The sequence below is a fragment of the Anabrus simplex genome, chromosome 1 (assembly GCF_040414725.1).
Source record: "Anabrus simplex isolate iqAnaSimp1 chromosome 1, ASM4041472v1, whole genome shotgun sequence".
NCBI lineage: Eukaryota > Metazoa > Arthropoda > Insecta > Orthoptera > Tettigoniidae > Anabrus > Anabrus simplex.
The window spans coordinates 972,437,400-972,461,684 of NC_090265.1; the positions used below are offsets into that span (position 1 = coordinate 972,437,400).

General features: G+C 37.9%; 1 protein-coding gene across 1 annotated transcript in view; it reads right to left on the reverse strand.

Annotated features, from left to right (window-relative positions):
* The window catches only part of Lar (tyrosine-protein phosphatase Lar), a 2,342,166-nt gene that overhangs the window by 114,037 nt on the left and 2,203,844 nt on the right, over nt 1-24,285 (reverse strand). Inside the window, exons 18-19 of the mRNA XM_067136814.2 lie at nt 10,731-10,870; nt 4,313-4,515 (exon numbers count right to left, since the gene is read on the reverse strand). Coding sequence (XP_066992915.2) covers nt 4,313-4,515; nt 10,731-10,870 — 343 coding nt within the window. The remainder of the gene's footprint in view (nt 1-4,312; nt 4,516-10,730; nt 10,871-24,285) is intronic.

A 24,285-nucleotide genomic window follows, 5' to 3' on the forward strand; every position in this document is an offset into this window, starting at 1 on the left:
CGGTACAAGTCCCAACGTACTTAACTCAAAAGCATAAAGCATATTTCTTATAACTTGACAACTTTCGAGATATTTCAACCAAACTTCATATTTATCATCCATCTGTCCAAAGGTAGGTTTTTAGGTCCATACCATGTCAAATTCCCAGAATGGACTGGGGATTGATATGGAACCAAAACAGTGATTTTACTCTCCCACAATATATATACAAGACTAACCTGACTGGAAATCAACCAACCTTGATGGAAAACCATTTCTAAAGCCTTTTCCTCATGTACATTTTTTTGATAGGAGGATTAATATGGAAGATATCATGAATGGTCAGTTTTGCAGGCTAAGTCCAGTGGACTTAGTCCAAAAGGTGTTGTACATGGAGCAAATTCCTTATCTACATAAATAAAATTGTAACATCTGTACATTGACTATTTTGGCAAAATTTTCATACAGTTATCTGTTTTGGGTGTAATAATGTCCATCTGCATTGTTAACTTTAATTTCCTGAAAATCCTCATTTTTACTCACCCCTCCCTTTCCCCCTCCCCCAGAGCACGATTGAGTCACAATCTGTCAGACAAGATAGAATATTGAAATTTGGCATAGCTATATGTCTTAGCCCGTAACCGATGAAAAGCTTTCAAGGTCTTCAAATATTTCACTTTTTACCCCCGAAAAATTTTGAAATATTGAGGCAATTTTAATGTCAGTGCAGATCTTCATTTTGAGGTATTTCATGGCTAAACGGTAAGTCATATCACAAAATGGACGGCACAATCTCAGTTTAATTTGGAGAGATCTACAATTTTGGTCCTATGATGTTTTGTCGTATCTCTATTCTTTGCATTAGATTTGTCTCTATTTCTCTGTTGCATGTACATTTTGCACCTTGTTTCATGTATAATTCATAGTTTGAATCACTTATACGAAAAATAGAATCATCTAATTCTACATGAACATTGGCCCACCCAGTATCCATATGTTAGCCAAATTCTATGTTTGTAGCTATCACATAAGTATCCAAAAGTAACGCACTGTGAGAAAACTTTACCCAAATATCACCCTATACAACGTTTCTAACTCAATCTTACCCATAAATAGATGAAATAGGAGAAAATATCATAAGACCAGCCATTTAGGCTGCTGAGGCATCTTATGGTACAATCCATTTGTCGATATGACGTATCGTTTAGCAACAGTTCATCTGTAAATGAAGGTTTGCAATATTGTAAACATGCATATACTTCATATGTTGATCTATATATACTCATTGAAGTCAATTCGTAACGATGTAGAAAGGGTGTGTCTGCCATTATAATTAATCTTTTACAAATTGATAGCTACTCTCAGCAGGAGGGCGTCTGCTACTGTTATCATTACTCTCCACATTGAGTCTGACTGGCAGTAGGAATGGGATCCTTCTCCAACTCCTGTGTAACTGGCTTAGTAAGGAGTGACTACCATTGTAATGAATATTTCCCTTCTTGATTTGATTTGATTGGCCGAAGTCAAGGGAGCATGCAATTTTGTTCAAAACTTTCCTAACTAATTGTGTTTGGGAGTAGGTAAGTGTGCTTGCCATTATAAACAAATTTACCCATCTAAAATGTGACTGGTATTAGGCATAGTGGCCTACTATTATAGTGGAAACTCACCAACTTGGTGTAACTGACATAAAGAAAATGGGTCTGTCATTATAATAACAGCACACACAACTCAATTTTGACTGGCAGTGGTGAAGGTGCCTGCCATTATAATAAAAACTTCTCAACTATAATCTGACTAGAAGTAGGAAAGGGGCCCTGCCATTGTAACGAAAACTCCCCAAATCGATTGTGACCATGCAGTAGCTAATAGGGCCTGCCATTATAATTAAAACTTCCCTACTCGACTGTGAATAGCAGTAGGCAAGTGAGCCTACCGTTATCATCACAATTCTGCAACTCGCATTTTACATTGGAAACAACATATTGGAACCTCCTCCTGCTGTTTCTGGATAACGCTAAGAGACATGCAATTTAAAAAATCTTATTCACTGCATGTACAGTAATTTACTTTGATATCTGTATATAATGTAGAATACCGTCGCGAAGCACAGGTACATTTGCTAGTAGTGAATACATCCTTCAACATTAGGTTGGCAACAGGAAGGGCATTGTCTTTAAAGCTGGCCCAAGATCATAATAAGTTCCAACTCCAAAAAATTGAGGAAAAGGCCAGAGAAAAGATGTGAGCTTGTATTTGGGAGATGGTGGGTTCCCAGTCTTAACACTTACTCATCCTTGTGTCACTAGAAAGCATCTGTGTGTTAGTGTAACATTAAAGACAGTTTGAATAATAATAATAATAATAATAATAATAATAATAATAATAATAATAATAATAATAATAATAATAATAATCATACATACATTCATACATACATACAAATCACCAAGTATCCCTGCAGGAGAAAGAAAGGACATGGCGTGAGAAGACCCTCCACGGAAAATACTACAGCAATCTAAACCAACAGAGCATAGACAAGAATGCGTTGTGTATGTGGTTACAAAGTGGGCGCTTATTTGGGGAGACAGAGGGATTTGCAGTTGCTATACAAGACCAAGTAATAGCTACAAACAATTACAAAAAGTACATCATCAAAGACACCAGCGTACTCTCCGACAAATGCAGACGATGCTCCGTTCATCTCAAGACCATCGACCATATCACTGCAGGCTGCCCAGTACTTGCCCCCGTAGAATACACGAGATGACACAATCATGTCTCGGGAATCATACACCAGGCACTTGCTCAGGAAAACCAATTAATTCAGGAGCGTATCACTTATTACAAGTACCATCCAACACCATTCCTGGAGAACGAGTCAATTAAGCTTTATTGGGACACTGCTGTAGTGACAGGCAAAACAGTCAACCATAACAGGCCAGACATCATACTGGTAAACAAGAAAACTGGGATGACTTTCATTATTGACATCGCTATCGCCAATGACACCAACATTGACAGGAAATACAGTGAAAAAATCTCCAAGTACAAAGAACTTGCAGAAGAGATAAAGAGGATCTGGAAGATGAAACTGGTACGAATAGTTCCTGTGATTCTGTCAGTCAATGGCCTCATTCCACACATACTTCACAAGAGTCTGCGAGAACTGGGTCTTCCACCGAACAGCTACAAAATTATGCAATATTCTGTCCTCCTGTCAACATGCAACATTGTGCGATCGTTCCTCTCGCAAGAATGAAGATCCCGTGATCTACAGATTTGTATATACCTGTACATCGTTTGTATTATAATGTGTAAATACTTTAATTATGTAAGGCACTTGGTGCATCCCGTGCCTCATTACTACCCATGTTTCCTGTGGAGAAGTGTATGAATAATAATAATTCTGTGACACAATGTCCTTCAAAAGAAGTGCCATGGGCAGTGATGATAATGGCGAGGAAGAGACTGTGCCTCAATTCCATGTTCTACAAATTGCACTTAAATCAACAGAAACCCTCATGTAGTTTAAGGAACAAGATGATGACATTTCATTCTTGAACATTTTTTTACCCCAGAGAATCAGAATGATCAGAAAAATTGCTGGTAGTAAAGTTTAGTATGAAGAAGTCAAATGGATTATTTGTCTTTTCCAATTATTGTTCCATCCCCTCCTTTGACAATTGATAATCAGGATTCTCCTGTGCTAATATTACTGAAAATGGAAAAGATCAGATAACTGAAGCTTAAATAAACAGGTCAAATATTTCAAAAATTACTTTCAGGGGAAGAGAGTAGTAGTAGTAGCGGTTCGAGCCCCACTGTCGGCAGCTCTGAAGATGGTTTTCCGTGGTTTCCCATTTTCACACCAGGCAAATGCCAGGGCTGTACCTTAATTAAGACCACGGCCGCTTCCTTCCAATTCCTAGGCCTTCCCTATCCCATCGTCGCCATAAGACATATCTGTGTCGGTGCGACGTAAAGCAAATAGCAAAAAAAAAAGTAGTAGTGGTAGCAGTAGCAGCAGCAGCAGCAGCAGCAGCAGTAGTAGTAGGAGTAGCAGTAGTAGAAAATAATGGCATTTGCTACGACTAACTCCATCAAACAGCTGAAAATAATTTATTAATTCACAGAACACAGTATCACTGAAAACTGTTCTATTACCGGTACTGAAATATTATCAAGGGCAAACACATACAACATAGAGAGACAGATACAGTCTGAAGGCTATTCTACACTCAGTTTCTTAAAATTGTAGAAAGCATATTAAAGTTAAGGTCAACTGAGGATTAAGATAAAAGAATAAAAACAAAGGCTGTATTTGTCTTACTTGAGTGTTACAGTTGGTCTGTTAGGAACACCACCTGGGGTCTTCACTTGCACAGGTGGACTCCGATCCCCATCACCCTTTCTGGTTAAAGCAGCTACTTGCACAGAATACTTGGTATCTGGCTGCAGTCCAGACACATTCAGTTCTTGAGCATTGCCATCCAAGACGTCAAATCGCATTGGATCATTCAATAAGCTCTTTCCCTAATTGTAATGAAAGAATTACATAAGATTTTACAGTTTGGGATAATGTCAATATTTTCCAATGCTAGGGAGAATACATGAAAGAAAACACAATAGCTATTTATGTAATAAATACCAAAATATGAGTGTTTTACACACTGTCTGGACACTTTGCATAAAAGACTGCTTTAGATAGGCAAATGGTAAAAGATATTTAAGTAAAGAAAAAATTAATATCACTTATTGTTCAGGTGTTATTATAGTAGTGACATTTCTAATACAAAGTGGTTGCTATGGACTTGTTTTGAGTAGATTGTTGTATTCAAAGCCATTACTATTAAACATGTTATCAAGAGAAAAGTATTGAGATTCTGTTGAAAAATTAGCAAAGAAAAAAAAAAGTATGTTACATTTCTTACAACAGGAGGTGCACACAATGACCAGGAGCAGGTATTGTATAGGCTGGAAACTGTGCGCTGCATGCCAAGCCTCGCAATAGCTCACTTGGCACAGGTATGGTGGGAGGTGTGATAGTGAACGGTGCTCAAAGATTCGAATTCCATGCAAGTATTTTTTAATTTCTTTTTGCTGCCAATTGTCAGGGATGTGGTAATGTTGCATACTTGATAGCTTCCACAAATTGATTTATTTATTTGGCCCTGTAATGGGCCATATGTATCGTGGCATATGGTATGGAGCTGGGTTGGACAACAATGAGGAGATGATGGTCTATGGCTAGGACACAGGGAACCAACTAACTATGTCGTACATGTTCCAAGACTTGTAGACAACAGATAGGACAAAGTGTGACCCATTGGAATGATAACAACATGCAATGGCAGGTAGGTATGTAGCTGTGCAAGCTCCTCTCCTTCAAGGCAAATCACAACACAATACAACACAACACTTTATAAATAAAAAATATTTATATGATCCTCCTTTGTTTTGTATAGAAAAGGAGGATCATATAAATACTTTTTATTTGTAAAGTGATAACCGTGAATACAGAATGAGATTTATAACATGCAACAACACAACACAATGCAACACAAAGCTTATTCACTGCCTCATGATGTATTCCAGCGACGAGTATGTGGATATGTTATTCATCTATGGAGAAACTAGACAGAATGCATACCAGACACAACGCATGTATCAAGAACGCTATCTGGATAGGCAATAACCGGCAGGTATGCGGTAATACGTTATCATGAAAAACTACAGATGAACCAATATAATAATGCTCTTTAGGACCTGCTCACCTGATAAGCTAAACTGAGCACTGTCCCTGCATTGCAGGAGGCCATAGCCCTTAGGGGATTCATACGGCTAATTTTATTTATTTATTTATTTATTTATTTATTTATTTATTTATTTATTTATTTATTTAATTATTTATGACATTTTGGAGTGTGGAAAGACGTCGGCAGGCTACTGTGTCCCTGGTAAGTACACAGCCTGTTCTAGGTAATCCTGTGACATCTGCTCACAATGAAGAGGTTGTGTTGGACACTGTCAGGCATAATCTTCACACTAGCACGCTGGCTATTGCACAGGAGACGGACATCACCTGGACGTCTGATATGTGGATATTGCATAACTAGCAGTTTCACCCGTACCATCTGAACTTACACCAGGAGCTCCATGGTCACAATTTTGAAGCACGGGTAGCATTCTGTCAATGGACTCTACAGCATGTGGACACTGATCCTGCCTTTTTAGTGGTCATCTTATTTACAGAAAGAGTGTGGTTCCATAACAATGGAACCGTTAATCAACACAATATGCATTACTTGAGTGTGGATAATCCCCATTGGGTAAGACAGGCAGCTTTACAGGTACAGTGGGCCATGAACGTATGGTGTGCAGCCGTGCTTGATCACCTCATTAGTCCCCATTTCTTTGAGAGACCTCAGATGGGAGAATGCCATCTGCGGTTTCTCCAAGATGACCTACCACCGTTCTTGGAAAATGTGCCCCTCTTTGACTGCTGCAGGATGTGGTTTGAACATCATGAAGTGGTCACCAGGAACCCTCCATGCGACATATCTTGATAAATGGATAGGCCCATCAGATCGCCCAATCTTATGCCCCTGGATTTTTTCTGTGGGACCATGTAAAACAGGAACCGAGCAAACCTGGTCATCTTAGACAGCTCAACACCGAGGCATGCCGATCTGTTACACCAGAGATGTTGCAATGTGCTAGACAGTCCTTACAATATTATGTGCAGCTCCGTAATGACCACGGAGATTGTCAGTTTGAGCAAGTGCTGCATTAAAAGACACAGGTAACTGAAATCCTGTCACATGTTTCCTAGCCTCTTCCAACCCAGCTCCATACCATATGCCACCATACCAATGGCCCTTTTCAGGGCCAAATAAACAAATCAGTCTGTGGAAACTATAAAGTAAGCAACCTTGCCACATCCCCAGTTAACTGGCTGTACAGAAAGAAAGAAAGTGACTTGTGTGGGTTTCGAACCTTCGAGCACCATCCACTATCACAACTCCCACCGTGCCCCTGCCAGGTGAGCTACTGCGAAGCTTGAAAGCAACCTGCAGTTTCCAGTCTATACAATACCTGTTTCTGATCTGTGTGTTCACTTCCTGTTGTAAGGTACATACAGTATTCTTTGTATCTATGCTTCTTTTATGGGTTAATTCGAGGTACTCACAATGAATTAATAGTGGCGATCACGATTCCTGCTGGTTTATAGCCCATACCCACACATCTCGTTATATTACCACGGTTTACGGAGAGAGACCGGTGTATTTCCGAACTGTTGTAAAAACAGCAAGATGCAGAAAACTAAATTGCAAGAGGCTGGTGAACCTCCTGGTATTAATAAAGAAGATAACTAAAATGTGCAAGAATTTATGGAAAATAATGTGATGCATTTAGTTAAGCTCATTAGGCCCTAATTACAAATTATTCAGGAGTAGACCATTGTGAAAATGAATTGAGGGAATCACCTGTGGACTCCCAACCGAAGAGAATGGAGCTGAGACTGCACACACACTTATCTTGAAAGAAGTTGGAGGTGACGGATGTGTTGGAAAATACTCAAGAACATCAGGTACTATGTAAATGAGGTAAATTAATTTGGGCAAAGACTTAATCCACTGGGATTTATATTCTGAGCAATAGGAACTGAATTATTTGCCCTTATTTCTGTCAGTTAGGAGTGTGTGAGAAGGATATGGATAGTGAGTTGCTCCAGACTATTAGAAGGGAGACTAGTAGATATTAGAAAGCTCACTTTATGCCTACAAACTGAACTGCTTCAGTGAAGTGGTAGAATGATTGTGTAGCATAGATACAAGCCCAAATACTCATAAATTCTTTTTTCGAGTTCCAGTTGAACGGTGTGCAGCCGAATAGTGATTGTATTTATGAGGATATGTGACCTAACCATTTTGTAATATAACTGGTGTTTTATTTTAGTGTGGAGTGCAAATAATTATGCACATGCTGTTTTGGGAATCATAATGTAATGTAGTTTTGAAATCTGTTATTTACAATAACAATGTTTTATTATGATCAACCGGTTCAATACATTATAATGTTGTCACATTTAAAATATCTTCAATAATTAAAAAGTTATATGTGGGGCATGTTTCGCTCCCTTACAGAGCATCATCAGCCAAATCTGAATCTCAAAGAATGGTTATGTTTGTAAATAATGACTTAAGAACTATTAAACCATTTTTCACAAACTTAAACTTACTCTACTAGAATATCATAAAATACATTATCTTTGGAGACATGCCTTAATAACATGGGCTTAATAGGAGAGATACATTAAAATTGTGGAAGAATGAGTTGTTCTAAAATATTTAAAACAAGTAGCATACCTAAAATCTTAGAAAGACGTGAAATTCAATCTTCAGAGCTGAATTTGAAGATTTTCTTTGCAATGAGATCTGGTAAAAAAGTTTTTTATCCCTTGAGGATAAGAGTCTATAAATCTTGTCAATTTGATAATTGAACTCGTGACAGGGTGAATGCTTGTTGTCATTTGACCTTGGTAGATGCTGTTGAATAAATACGCTCTTGTTGACGTCAGTAACCGTATGTTGAAATAATGGATTTAATAAGGCATGATTGAAAGGGACGTAAATGGATGATCGTAGTTAAAAGTTGTTAGGTAGTTTAACTTGTATGTCCCTCCAATTGCTGTTTGTCAGTTTGGTGTTATCCGAGGTTCTGTGGTGACTGCCTTTTATTCTGTGTCTACTCCTTGTTTGTTTTTTGCAATGTTTTGATTTTAGTTCACTTTGAACGGTTTAAAATAAATTTCAGTTTTTTATTATATGAGTGTTCTCGTTCATAAAATTAATTCTTACCTCTTTCCTACCTGGCCATTATTTTTATTAATTTAGTATTTGAATCTATCATCCAGGGTAAACTCATTAATGCCCAGGGAGAGCTACCGGGAAAGATAAGAGACATTTCCATTACTTCTGTTCAGTTACAGTGCTTGAAATTTGAGTTTTCCTACTATTATTTATGTGTGGAACAACCATATCCTGGGATGTGCTCTGAGAAACAGCTATACGAAGTACGTGACTGCTAAACACTACAGGATGATTGTTTTTCAGAGTTCCAGTTTTTAACATAATGAATTACACTCAGTAATAATGTATGGGCAGTAAGCAGGTAGGGACCCTCTTCGGAGGCAGTCCTTACCCAGGGAGTGATGCCCCTGCTTACGTGAGTCCCAGAGCACAGTGACCTGGTGTGTAACATCTGGTAAGGGTCCCAGCTCAGGGTTATAAGTGAAGACCTCGACAGAATCTACAGCGGAGAAGGTGGACTTTGGTAAGGTGGAGATGGTGGAAGAGGCAGCCCTAGACTCTGCTTTGGACAAATGAGGCTCTTTAGGAGGGCTGATGGTCCCTTTGAGGAAGTAGGTGTACCACAAAAGTGCATCTAGCAGCGCCTGCACTACATGTTAGGGGGTGGCTGCAAAAGACGTCTGTTTCCCCATGTCAGGGGCAGCCTGAAATAATCCTGGTAGTAGGTATACAATGCTTTTGGGTATGGCAACCCCATCGTACTAATAGCATATAAAATGATTGAGAGTGAGTCGAGGCCTCAGGTACGGTTAGGGCGCCCCCCTAACTGCATTCTTATCCTGCAGGAACTGTGAAAAGTGGGCAAACAGCAACAAAGATTGCAACCATAAATGTTTTGACCTTCAACAGCAAGACATGGACAAGAAGGGCATTACATTGTTGGGATTGAGCAAAACCAAGTGGAAAGGAAAGGGTCATCAGAAGACACTGAGGAAGGGGTTTAAACTGTTTCGGAGAGGAGGTGCAAACTGTAATAATGGATTAGGTTTTATTGTGAGGGAAGACCTGGTACAGTACATAGAGAAGGTCTACCAGGTAAATGACAGAATCATGAAAATTAGACTTGGCTTGGAAAGTGGTGTGCAAGATTTTATCTAAGTATATGCACCTCAGACAGGTAAAAGATAGTCTAGATGCCTTCTTGGAGGAACTGGAGAGGTACATCAAAGGTAAAGAAGTGGAGATAATGGGAGACATGAATGCCCACGTAAGAACAGATAAGCAAGGTGAAGAAATAATAATTGATCCTTTCAGTCACACTTGCTAAAATCTAGGAACCTACTGAGGGCTTTGCTGTCAGAGCCTGACCGCCTCAAGACCAAAGAGAAAACATCATACTTGCTGAACGGCTGCCCCGGTTGACAGCCTTTGCCATATCTTTGAAAATAATAAAGCAAAATGTTTACAGCCAAAATAATAAAGATAACATTGTATAACTGAATAGCACACCACCATAAGTTCAACTTCGCTACATTTGTCCATCTCTTTATGCAATCAGTTACAGAGTGAAATTGTGTTAAGTGTTTTTGAAAAGGCGGTGTAGCAGCACCCAAAAGCCCTTCATGAACGAACTGCCAATGATACACAGCAAAACCTTCATTCAGGTAGCCAAGAGAATTTCTGCCTGCCAGTTCATTCACACTGCCTTAATAGTGTGGCAAAGATTTCAGGTACTTTGACAATCTTGGTAATTCATTACAAATGTACAGCAGTTCATCCGACTACCTCTGTAAGATTAAACATTTTAAATCTTGATAACTTTACCAAAAATAACATGTAGAACTTATGGTATAAATATTATAAAAGGAAATGGATCTTGCTAATGAAGAATATCATTATTAAATGGTAAATCTGTAAGTAATTTTAGCTACATACCTCCTCTCGTGTCTCTTGTACGTGAATGTGGTATCCTCGAATAATACCATTACGCTCTTTTTCCTGAGGAGGGCGCCACTGAACATGAATTGCAGTGGAATTGATAGGTGTTACACGGACATCTTGAGGATCTCCGGGCACTGCAATCAATCACAGTTTTCTTTCAGATAAACAGTCATGGATGTTAGATAGAAATCTATTGTATATGACACTCACACATTCTTCAACCACACTAACCTGACTTGAAAGAGTAAAGATAAGCAAACAGCATTTGAAAGCATCAAGAAAAGTGACAGTTTTTAAGTGAAGATATATTAGTTTTATGTCACTCGATCAAAAAAAGAGAGTTACTGCAAGTGCTTATATATGAAAAATTAAGCAATCAATTTGCATTAAAGTTATTTCAAGCTACTTTAATTTAAACTTCAGGAAAAGAGTGACTGTTAGTAAAAGATAAAGAGTGAAACATCTAGTTTTACTGAAAAAATCCAGATCACACTTCTACAGTACCTTTCATCCGCTCCGTGCACTGTGAGACATTAATAAGAATAACTCACCACCACCATTACTTAAGCTGCCTTTCTTTCAGGGACAAATGACCGAGAAATTGAGGTCTGCTCTAAACAGTGAAACTGAATTATCTTTAGAAGCTTAACTTGAGAATTTTTTTTATTGATGAAAAATTATTCCTTTCTTAACATTTGAATACCAACACATTTAAAGTAACCTTTATTACATTTTAAAATGAAAAAAAGTATAGCTAAGATGATTTCAGAGTATTTCAACATCACAGAAGATGATATCTAGGTCAACGTACCTTATTCTCACATTCAATGACAAGGACTCAAGTGAGTGAGGTGAGAAAGACAAAATCTACATCTAATTTCAGGAAACCATAAAAACAGAGAGAGTGAAAGAAAATAGTAATAAAAGTAATAGAAATGGACATAATGAGGTGAATCCAATATGTTACTTACAAAAACTACTCTATGATAAATAGTACAAAATAAAAAATGAAGAGTGGAAAAAATGCTACTTCTCTACGCACACAGATATTGATCTAAGTTTCACACAATGAAGAAGTGTTAGTGAAATACTCACTGCGAATAGCTGCTCAACCGGAAGAACCCAACAGTTAGTCAGGGGAAAAAGTGGAAAAAATTGTAATGTAAGTGATAAAAATATTTTTTTCTACATAGCAAAAAAGTTTTGTTTTTCTTGTGTAAAAATGTATTTGACTCTCCGTCACCGGCAAAATTTTTCTGTTGTGGTTGTATTCTTTTTGGTTTAGTTAAAAAATCTGGTAAGTGTTCTACTATTGTTGTTGTTTCCAGATATCCTCTCCAGGGCTTTCAAAAAACAAAAATAAAAAGTGAAAAAATTGTGTGCATTTTGTCAAAATTGTCTGATGAAAAATTGTGTCTATAAGCATGCACAATTTACTGTACATTGTAGTTCTACAAAAATATTTCAAAAGTAAAATAAAAATATTACTTGAAGTTATGATAAAAGAAAATGATGTATGCAATCTATAAACAACAATAAAATTTACAAATAAGTATGTAAAATGTACAAAACTAAATAAATAACTGAATATTATCTAATAAAGAATAGATACTGAAGTGAAAAAAGAGAGAGGTAAGGATGATGAACTAGGATGAATTTTAGTGGCATAGATATAAGGTAGTATTACATACTTAAGTAGCAACTGAAATCTTCTCTCAGACCTTCAGAAACCTATTTAGCAGATGTAGACAATTTGTTAAAATTTGGTTTAACAATCAGGTCATTTTACCTGGAACCTAACAGTTATGGAATTTTGTCTTGTTTTCATCTCCTAAAATCCATAAAGATGATATGTCACTGAGCAGCATTCACAGCACATGTAGTTAAATGCAGCACAGCATGGTATGAAATACTGATTTAGTTCAACCGTAGCTCAGTCAAAGAAATAGTTAGTATGCAGGTCTGTCCTATAGCAGGGAAATTATAATGTTTTCCTACTTAATTAACCAGTACTCCTGATCAGCATGACCAAAGAAAATAAGAATGTTTGAAGTTTTACATGATTAATTTTATGATCAACAATATAAAAACAAAACAAACCCATGGTGCAACAGCCCTGCCAAGATGACTGCTGCCCTACCAGACAGCCTGCAGATAACACAATGTCACAGGGTCAGTGTGATGACATTCACAGTCATATTACTTGCCTTTCTTGATCGGTTCAACTAAATCTTACATCAGACAAATCCTTAGTTGGTTTCATGAAGTAGAATAAAACCTGTTCAGTCCTTCAGTACAGAATTAACATCTATGGAATGGCTGTGAATCAAACTCACAGCCTCTGAGTAGGAGGCAGAAACGCTATTCCTACACCACAGGGCTGGAGATCAAAAACAGAAGATCTACAAATTTATGCCAATTCCAAACCAAATGATAAGAATTTCCATTTGAAAAATCTCAAATGTATTGACCAGGGTTCAAACATTAGCTGCCTTATAGAGAGGAGAAATTGATGATGGCATCAGTGCGCTCACACACCTGATCTTAGACATGTATCATGTATCATAACTGAGCAAGTTGGCTATGTGGTTTGCAACACGTAGCTATTAGCTTGCATTCGGGAGATGGTGGGTTCGAACTGCACTGTTGGCAGCCCTGAAGATGGTTCTATTTTTTCACACCAGATTGTACTTTAATTAAGACCAAGGTCACTTCCTTCCTAATCCTAGCCCTGTCCTATCCTACTGTTGCCATAAGGCAGGGCAATGTAAAATAAACAGCAAAAGGAATTTTTGTTAGAGAACATGAATTAAAAATTGGGTAGTTTGATTCCACTCCAGAGCCAATTTTTGGTAGATCACTAGAGTGCTATTTCCCACATACTGGAAGAGGACTACAAGTCCTACTCAATCCTTGTTCCAAGTTCTAATGCTGCTGCCTCAGAGGATCAGGGGTAGTGTGTTCAGCTCAAAGGAGAACTAAAGATTTATTTTTTATAATTGGTAGTTCAGACTACTTCTGATTACAACACCAGTTTCTGCATGTTTCTAACCAAAGCCATTTTCTAGGAAAAGCCAAGAGAAATATTTCCACTCAGGGTATGATGATATTCACAGTGCCAGCACATTAATTCTTAATCAATAACTTCTGTGGTTTGCCACGATCCATGTGCTTGGTGAGAGTTTGATGGTGAGTAATTTCTTTGTTGCTGTGTTTTCAACATATTGAAGCTAAGTTATTCTTTGCATTATTGAAGCTTGAGCACTTCCACCAATGAAAAATTCAATCCATCCTTAGGATGAAAAGGGAAGACCATGTCACCAACATTGCTGTTGTTGAGAACGCGCATGCCAAGAGCATAGAATCGTCCATCATTCATCATCAGCTTACATGGATTGGCCATGTCAGTCGGATGAGTGATACAAGATTTCCACGCCAAATCTTGTATGGTGAACTTTGTTACAGCACCAGACCTCCTAGAGCCCTCATGAGTTGCTACAGCACACTATGAAGATGACAGGTCTCAATCCACAAAACCTGGGACACGCTTGCTCAAGGTCATACAATCTGGCACCGGACCATCCCTGCTGCTATCAATCTATTCGAAGGGGAACGACGCAGATGTGAAGAGGCCAGGAGAGAAGCACGAAAACTCCATGCAGCACAACCACACCCTCCTCCAACGATTCTGTGCAATCTGTGTACACATTCATTCCATGCTAGAATTGGTCTGTTCAACCATCAAAAGTATATCCACAGACAGAAGTGAATTTATTGGAAGAAGTTAATTACTCAGAAACGAGTTAAAGCCGCTGCCGCCGATTGTACAATACAGTTTTAAATGGTATTATAATGCTAGTGTGTTCTGTTTTTGAATATCCTAATAACTCTGGAGTTCATCCTCACATAGGATTTTACTATTTTCCCAACAGGGAAAAATTCCCAAAACTGCATAAAATATGCATTCATTATGCATTAATTGTACAAAAAGAAAACTACTTGTTCAAACTAGCAATGCTGCTATCTCTGATCAGCATTTCATAAAATTCAATGAATCCTACATTTTGAAAGCTTGATTATTACCAAAGGAAAAATTTAGACACCCTAGGCTAAAAGAAAATGCAATTCCTCCAAAATATTTAGGACCAGGCAGGATATTCCAGAAATAATTTGGTTTTGAATTACTAAACTGCAGTAATGATGAAAAAGATGATGAAAGTACACTTGTCCAGGAGGGTGAAAGCACATCTGTCCAGAAGAGCCTAGACACAGCAAAAGTGAGTGCCTATATTCAGTGCAAATTAGAATATGAAACTTAGAGGCATCAAATATTTTGTGATGACATGGAAGAAAGTGACTTAGATGTGGATATGGAATCACCATCCACATATGTGGACCCAGAGTATCATTTTGCAGAATAATATTGCAGTGATGATGATGATGATGATGATGATGATGATGATGATGATGATGATGATGATGATGATGATGATAAGGACAAAAAACATCCATATGAAAGGTATAATAATTGCTGCAGTATTTATGTTTGTTAGCGCTTTGCTTTTATTGTTTAAATTATGTCATATCTGCGTTGCTTCAATGTGCAAGATCAACACAAGATCAACACAAGAAATAAAGGAGCCTGCTTGAAAGCTTTAATTCATATGGAAATTCCTTTCAAAAAAAAAAGCTATTTATGGTAGGAGGAATCTAATGCTTCTAAGATAGCCTGTCGTATGACAAAAATCTGCACTGCATGGCCACCATATTGGCAGCTTAATTCTTATGAATATTCCTTTTTTTTAAAGACAAGGTCATCAAAATTGGTGAAGCTCCCTATAGCTGGTTCACATCTGAGCCTCGCTCTGACTTGCTTCTCGCCACGTTACTGCATAGTAGCTTTCAAATATTTTGATGTGGATTTAGTCCCATTTTTCTAATTCAAAGCCAGAATTCAAATTCACCTCAGTCACTACACTGAAACTACCAGCTACTAGTACTGCATGTCATATTTTCAAGAAATGTCATTCAAATTTTAACATTGAAGATAAAAGTTCTTTGCAAGAAGTGATGGACAATTTTTATGTAAAAAATGTGTATGTTTTATATGTAGTGTATTTTCAAACAGTTCTTAAAGGACATGGGTTCTTCCATTTTTAAATCATTAATCAGCAACAATGAGCATTGTAATCTGCTACTAGACGTTATGACTGAAGAAGTCTCAAATTAGACGAAACATGTTCTAAAGTATGTTTAATATATTTTTGTATTAAATAGTTTTCACTTTTGAAGTGAAGTGTATTGATTGGGTGGACCAGTAAACCTAACACTAGTTCTTAATTTAAACTGTATCAATAAGGATCTATATGATAAAGTTCGTAAATTGTAACAATGCTTTTTATGGCCGGATGGTCTTCCTGATGCCATCTTCAGCTAAGGAGATAATGAAGATGAAATGAATGATGGTGAATAAAATTGGGTATGGAAGTGGAAGAAATCGGCTGTGGCCTATAAACAGGAACTTTCCCAGCATTTGCTTGGAAGTGAAAGTGGGAAACCACACAAAATCATTCTCAGGACAGCCAATGGTAGAGCTCGAAACCATACATCTCACGAATGCAGAGCTTGGCTCCGTAGCCATAGCGCATTAACACGCGCAGCCACTCTGCTCGGTATTATTATTATTATTATTATTATTATTATTATTATTATTATTATTACTATTTATCCGTGTTCTGTAGTTATTACACATTTCTACATTACAGACTTCTATAATTACTCCCAAGGCCAAGAGTGTAAGGCATTTTTTAACTGCTCGGGAGTCCTCAGCCCAGAATCTTATTGTCCATTGAAACTTTTCTGCCCTCTGTTTATTAGTATCTGTCTCTTTGTTCTCTATAACAGTTAATTTTATTTTATAGCAAAGCAAATAAAAAAAATATTGAAAACAGATGGTTTCAAGGTTAATTTATCCGCGTGCTCTATCACTTCACATGCAGCGCCTACTATATTCCATCGAAAAAGAAGCTTCGATGAGATATAGCAGGCAGTGATGATTCGTCAAATTCCAAGATTCATTGCTCAATGCTCATTTAACTAGAGGAGCATTAGATGTGTTATCTGCAACTTCCAAGATCCAATAAAATAAAGATCCAATAAGTAACGGAGGAATTATTATTTCAAGTTATGTGTTCTTGCAATCGACCCTAAAGTAAGTAAAATATTACGGGCAACTAAGAGCAGACTAAATTACATGAAATATTGCCTACTTTAGAGTAATTGGGATTTTTACCAATCCTGACTACCTTTAACTGGGAGTCTGGTTTTCACTAGGAAATTCAGGAGAAATCTGCCTAAATCAGGACACCTGGCAAATCTGATCCCTGCCAGGATAGTTGATATTTGAAGGGCAGACAAAAGTGTAGGCACTCCCATGTCATACTTGATGGCATGCTATAAACCTCTGGTGGTACATTCTGAATTCACCCAACAAACTTAAATCATCCTTAGGAACAATCTAGTGAAGACTCTGTAAGATGGCAGTCTGATTGTCGTCTGTGCCCTACCGCAGTCAGAGTTTTGTCGTGTATGGAATGGAATATTGTGTGTGAGTGGGGTTCTTTTTCGCGCGCGGATGCAACCGTGGACTGAGGACTGGCATAAAGTCAGCATGTGGAGCAGTTGTTGTAAGTGTAACTGGAATAGTGTTGTTGTTGTTGCTGTTGCTGTTGTGAAGAGTATTGTCCTTCCAATTAGCACTGTTGAACTGTTGCTGTTTAGTTGTCAGTATAAGTATGTGTGAATTACTGTACTTTCTCTGGAGTCGAATCAAGGAACAGTCATCGTGTGTTGTAGGGGTCAGCAGCCCTGTGTTCAAACCTATCCGTCTGTATGTAGCTGCTGTATGTGACCAAAAGTGAAAGTATGGTGAGCCTGTCAGTAAGGATTATAGCTGTCTCAGGTAATACCAACAAGTCAGACCACCTACTGTGATGAGGACGAAGACTTGTAAATAGGCAGTAATTAGTGAGTGTGCATTCATGGTCAAAAACAATTATTGTGTGTATGCATTGATTGAGTCATCGATATATACGGTGTGTGTGTGTGTGTGTGTGTATATATATATACATGCACTTTTTAATTTTCTGTTGTGTGCATGTGTGTGTGTGCATGTGTGCATGCGCACACACGCGCATGCATCGCAAGAAAATGGCTGAAAAGAATTTCATGAAAATCGGTACGTAAAGTTGGAGAATGAGCCACTACAATCTAGGCTATAAATCATTTCATTCACGCTGAGTGAAATGGTAGTTTAGGGGAAGGCCTGAAATGTAATTCTGAAATATTTATGTTATTAGTGGTGCTATCGATGGATAATACACAACTGAAGTTATACAGAATTCAATTTCTGATCATTTACGTCTTAAACATTTTTACCGTACCAGCTATGATAACAGAGATATTAATGAATTTCAATTTTTGTTGCTCCATATCAATGCCAAGCCACGAGAAAATGGGCAAATAGAATTTAAGGAAGATCGGTATGTAAAGTTGGGGAATAAGGAACTACAGTCTAGGCTATAAATAATTTTATTCACACTTGAAAAAATTGTAATTTAGGGGAAGGCACCTGAAATTTAATTTTTAAATACCTAGGTTATTTGTCCTGTCAAAAAGTATCATATAATAAAAGTTATAGAGAATACAATTTCTGATTATTTATGTCTTATTCAATTTTATTTTATCAACTGTGATAAAAGCAGTGGTGGTGGTAGTGGTGATTATTGTTATTGTTTCAAGTGGAAGTACAACTATTCAACAGTCCTCTTTATAATTCTAATCAGAGAGTGGAAGGGGTCCGATACTTTGAAAAATGAAGGTATTGGCCTAAGAAAGAAAAGGGCCACGATGGGTGTGAAAATGAAAGACTCTTTAGGCACCCATACGTAATACTGTCGGGTTAGAAAAGAAGAAGAGTTGACCAAGAGAGATCGTAAAGAAAGGATCACTTAAAGAATAAGACAAGAGGGAGTCATGAAAGAAAGGAAGACTCCCTTTGCATTAGATGCCCTCATATCACAGAGTCAGAAGAAAACTAAATGAGAAGGCCTACAATATTGAAAGCTCATAAAACTGATCAATAATAACATTACATTGACCATTGGTTTTTTGTTTTCTTTTTTGTGATCTGCTTTGTGTCTTCTGCTGCCACTCATCTCCGATAACCAAGCTCGATAGCTGCAGGCGCTTAAGTGCGGCCAGTATCCAGTAATTGGGAGATAGTGGGTTCGAGCCCCACTGTCGGCAGCCCTGAAGATGGTTTTCCATGGTTCCCCATTTTCACACCGGGCAAATGCTAGGGCTGTACTTTAATTAAGGCCACAGCCACTTCCTTCCACTTCCTAGGCCTTTCCTATCCCATCGTCGCCATAAGACTTATCTGTGTCGGTGCGACGTAAAGCAAATAGCAATAAAATAGCATCTCCAATAGATGGATTACTGCAGCGTACGGAGTATAATAGCCTGCGTGAATACTGGAAGGAAGAAGCTGGGGAATTAAATAACTTTCTTCTTTAGCATGCCATTTTCTGATACTACTGGTAAGTAACACACTGGTTCATCATAGTATTCCAGCTATTCGATCCCTATTCTGAGGTGCTGATTGGAATAAGCAGTGTGCACACTTAAACGAATAATGGCAGAGGAGTGTTCATGGCTGTCTGCGGCCTTGTCATTCCAGCTTGGGAACTATGGACTGTTAGATCGGCAGCGTAGTACTGTTCGTTAAAAGTGAGAAAATGTGCGGTTTTTCGATTTGATCGAGTATTTCATATGATAGCATTGCTTTTAATCGCGACATTCCTACTGACTTCATTGTAATGACCTATGTTGATTTCAGTTGGGAAAACCACAAAAAGAATCTTTCTGAGAATGTAAAAAGCCAGGTGGAGAGTGAGTGTCTGCCATTATAATGAAAACTGCCCAACTCAATTGACTGGCAGTAGGCAAGTGAGCCTGCCATCATAATGAAAACTCCCCAAATTGATTGTGACTGACAGTAGGCAAGAGAGCCTGCCATGACAATGAAAATTCCCTAACCCAGTCTTCAAATGAGAAAAGACGTATGGTGACTTTACCGTCATGTTTCTAGGGTAACATTAAGAGCTATTCAATTTAATATAATCTTATTCACAACATGTACACTACTTAAGCTAGAATTCTGTATACAATTTAGAATTCTGTAGCTAAGCACGGGTACCTCAGCTAGTCCTGAAATAAATTAGAGTGAGAAAACAGACGATGTTTTATTCATAACAGTATGTTTCCCATATTTAATGTTTTATCAGATTTAATTTTAATTATTATCAAAATACAGATCCTGCGGATATCCGCAACAAGCATTATAAGTCCATTTGTTTCTAAGAGAAGTGTACCTGAAAGGAACTTATAAAATACAAGCTCACTTTTTTTAGCAACTGTATAAAAATTGTATTCTACGTAATATCTATGTAATACATTGCAAATGTCTCTTTTTACACCTTTACTTGGATAAAATGTATTTTCAAAAATGAAATATAAGATGTGCATTATGTTGTTGCAGCACTGTTTAATTCATTTAATACAAACAGGAGTTTTGCCACCCTGTGGAATGACTGCACACTCCCCTTTCACACTTACACACATAATCAATTTTCTGTGGCTACTACATGACTACTTAGTCTAATTTTCTTTATTTCATTAAAGCACTTACAAACAAACAAGAGAGTTTGCTGCAGCAGTAAGAACAAGAATGTTGATGACAATAATGACAATGACAACAACAACAAAAATGGTTTGGACTCTTTTCTATCAATATACAGTCATATACAGAAAAAATGCAATTCATCTATTGTAAACCATGAATTAATTTTCATTTTTTTAAATAATGTGAACCCTAAAACCTGCTGCCCTAGGCGATAGCACAGCTCATCCTACCCTCGAGCTGACCCTGACTACGAAGACACAATACAGTGTTATGGCATCCCTTTCTTGAGCTTGCTATTTTTGCTGGCCCCTGTTGGAACAAGACTATCATTTGGTCTTCGTCAGTAAGCGATAGTATTTCAAGCCAAGATTTTTGCAATATTGACAAGTATGTGGGAGAGCGTCAAGAAGAGCCTTCATAAAAGGAATACTTTGATACTCTCTGACAATCAAGCGGCTCTTAAGGCTCTGAAGTCCTCGAGGGTTCAATCTAAACTGGTATTTGAATGCCTAGATACACTCATGGAACTGGTGCAACACAATTCAGTTAAGCTGATGTGGGTGCTGGAACAGACAGGTTGGCCAAGGAGGACTCTCAGAGCTTATTTACAGGACCTGAGCCAGTAATTGGACTTTCCTATGGATCAATTAAGGCAAAGGTCAAAGACAGTCATACAAAGCACTTTAGATCAATGGAAGGATGCAAGTATCCAAACAAAAGCTGATATAAAAGAGTTCAATGAAAGTAGGGCAAATAAACTACTTCATATGAGCAGCAGAATTCTGAAATGGATAAATGAGAGAATACAAAGCTGGAATGAGGAGTTTAAGAAATATGGTTTAAATATCAGCAAGACCAAGAATGGTGGTGATGAAAGTGTATGGGGAAGGAGCAGAACCAATAGTCATGTTGAATGAAGCTCAACTGGACAGCGTTCAAGTTTTCAAATACTTGGGTAGCGTTATATCAAATGACAACCTAGCAAAACATGAGGTGAACAATCGAATCAATAAGGCAACACAATTTTACCACCAGGTAAGACACCTGCTGTGGGATGAGCAAATACCCATGAAAACAAAAATGACATTGTACAAGTCCTATTATACACCAATTCTTACATACAGTCTCGAAACCACAACACTGACCAATAGAGATAATTCCAAACTTCAGGCAGCTGAAATGAAATTCCTACGCACTATGATCCACAAAACCAGGAAAGACAAGATTAGGAATGAGAAAATTAGAGAAGAAGTAGGAATAGATGATTCTCTCCTCAATAAGATTCAGATATCAAGACTGAAGTGGTTTGGTCACATGAAGAGGATGCCAGTAAACAGAACTGCAAGGAAGGAATTTGACAGAAATGTAAAAGGAAGACAACCCGTGGGAAGGCCATGAAGGAAATGGATAGACTTAGTTAAGAGCGATGTACTGCTGAGAGGTCATGATTGGGACAAGTTGGTGGAGGAAGTGGTACAAGGACAGGATGAGATGGAGGAGGCTCATATACCACACCCGGGAAACTGGAGATGGTTTAGGATGATGATGATGATGATGATCTGCTCACTGGTTATTACAGACTAATAGGACATCTATAAAAGACTAGAATCACTGTGAATCCTTCTTGTATTAGATATCACAAATCAGATATAAGAGCTAAACACGTACTCTGTGAATGCAGAGCCTTAGCCATGCTAAGAACTAACACTCTTGGGAGTCACTGTATTGATTTAAATTTGCTAACGTCTCACTTAGCAGACTCACAGCATTTATCAATAAATGCAAAGTTATACAGTGGGCTAAATTGCGGAAAGCATAACAGATCTAAATGATTGCAAGGCCACCTTATAGCCTTACCTGGCCCTTCTATTCATTCCCCAAACTTTTGATTCAATATTCCAAAAAGTCTTTGTGAAGGAAATCGTCATTCAAGATGACTTTAAGTCCAGAAGATGTTGCAAGAGCTGTAGCACTAATCAGTGATTTAAACAGCTTCCATTATATTGCAGATGTGTTTGAAACACTACCCACAAGTGTCTTGCAAGTGTAAGATATTATTAATAAAATGAAAACTTCCCAAAGAAACTAGAACAGCTCATTCAAGATCTACATTGGTCAGGGATGATCGAAGTCTGGAATTGTTACATGATCAAAATATAATAGCAGAATAAGCACTAAATTGCCTGGAAGAAAGCCTTAAGGTCAATATTTGTGGATGAACACCAGAAAGAAGAATGAAGATAACCTTCAATATAACTTTTCAGTAGCCCTCACTTGACACACCAGCATCACACAGCCTGTCTATAGTTTGTTTGAGAATCTGAGAATTGGTGAGAGGAGCAGTAGAGCAATACTCTCTTAAGTTATGAATCAAAGTTTAGCCTCAGCTCACAAAATATAAGGAAGAGGGCATGGTGGAGACTTAGGGAATGTTATGCTGCCTCCACCTCAGTTAAGAACAGCCTTTTGAAGAGGTTTTGTCACAATCAGCTATCAAGGCTGTGCTAAGCTGGTAATAATTGAAAACAGAGCTTTGAATGTACTGATATGTAATGAAGATTCTTCTTCAACATGTGTCTCACACTGGATATAACTTCATTTTTTACACATAACAATACTTAACCTCACACTGCCCAATGTGTGTCACAATTACTAGGGAAGACAGAAATTGCCACTCTGATCTGTACAACAAGAATCCTGATCTCTGACCACTAGAGAATTAGGGTATCAGTTAAAAAAAGTAAAGAACATGGTATTATAATATTCCTCAAGTCATACAAACCTAATGCCTCCAAAGTCAGAAAAAAAACAAGAAATGACCAAGTAAATGTGGACAAAGAAGACAGAAGAAAGTGGAAGCAGGGCCTTCTGACTACCATACACATCTAAGAAGATAGGGGACAATTACAAAGTATGCCTGCAACTGGCATACATCGATTATAATATCACAAGAGTGAGACAAAGTTAATGCATTGCAGAACTCAATTCTCTCTTTTAGCACCTTGTTAACCCGCGAGGACTCGCCGCGCGGTCTTTTCGACCGCACATTCATTTATTCACTTGTAATCTGCAATGAACTTACATCTCGTCTTGCTCTTGCTTCTCTTATCCTTCGCTGGAGAGTTGACAACGCTAGTGCAGTAACAATCTAAATTTGTTGTCCATTGTTACCAGGAGGACGAAACTCTGACCTCGACGGAAGTTGCGGTCTTTTCCACCGCGCGTGAGACCTTGCGTTTGGCGTTGTTCTTTTGTTTGTGTTCCGTAAAGATACGTTTGCGTAGGATTTTGGGAATTGAAAAAGAGGACCAACGTCACCAAACTGTAAATCAGACAAGACAATGGTCGCTGTGCTTATTGTGACAGAAAGAAGAATCGGAAAACCAAAACTAAATGCGTTTCATGTTCACGTTTCATATGTAAAGAGCACACATGGCCATCATGTGTCCAGTGCGCGGAGAAAAGTGTTGAAATCGTACAGGAGAAGGGGGATGAAGACTAAATTCTTCAGCATCTGTGAGATCTGGCAAGTTCTGAACAGTTTTCCTGTATTACACTCAGTGTTTAGTTCCGAGATTTGTTTTGAAGCAGCCATAGCTGATGAAAATTACTAATGACTGGTGCATTGGGACGTGAGTGGGTTTTCATTCTTTAATGTTTATTATTGTTTGCATTTTACATTTCAAGAGTTCAATTTTTAAACATCGGTAGCCATAAGTTCTGACAGATAGATGTTCAAAGTAGTCAATTGAAATGAATATATCTTTATTTTGTGTCTTGTAGAATATTTTCTCAGCTGATTAG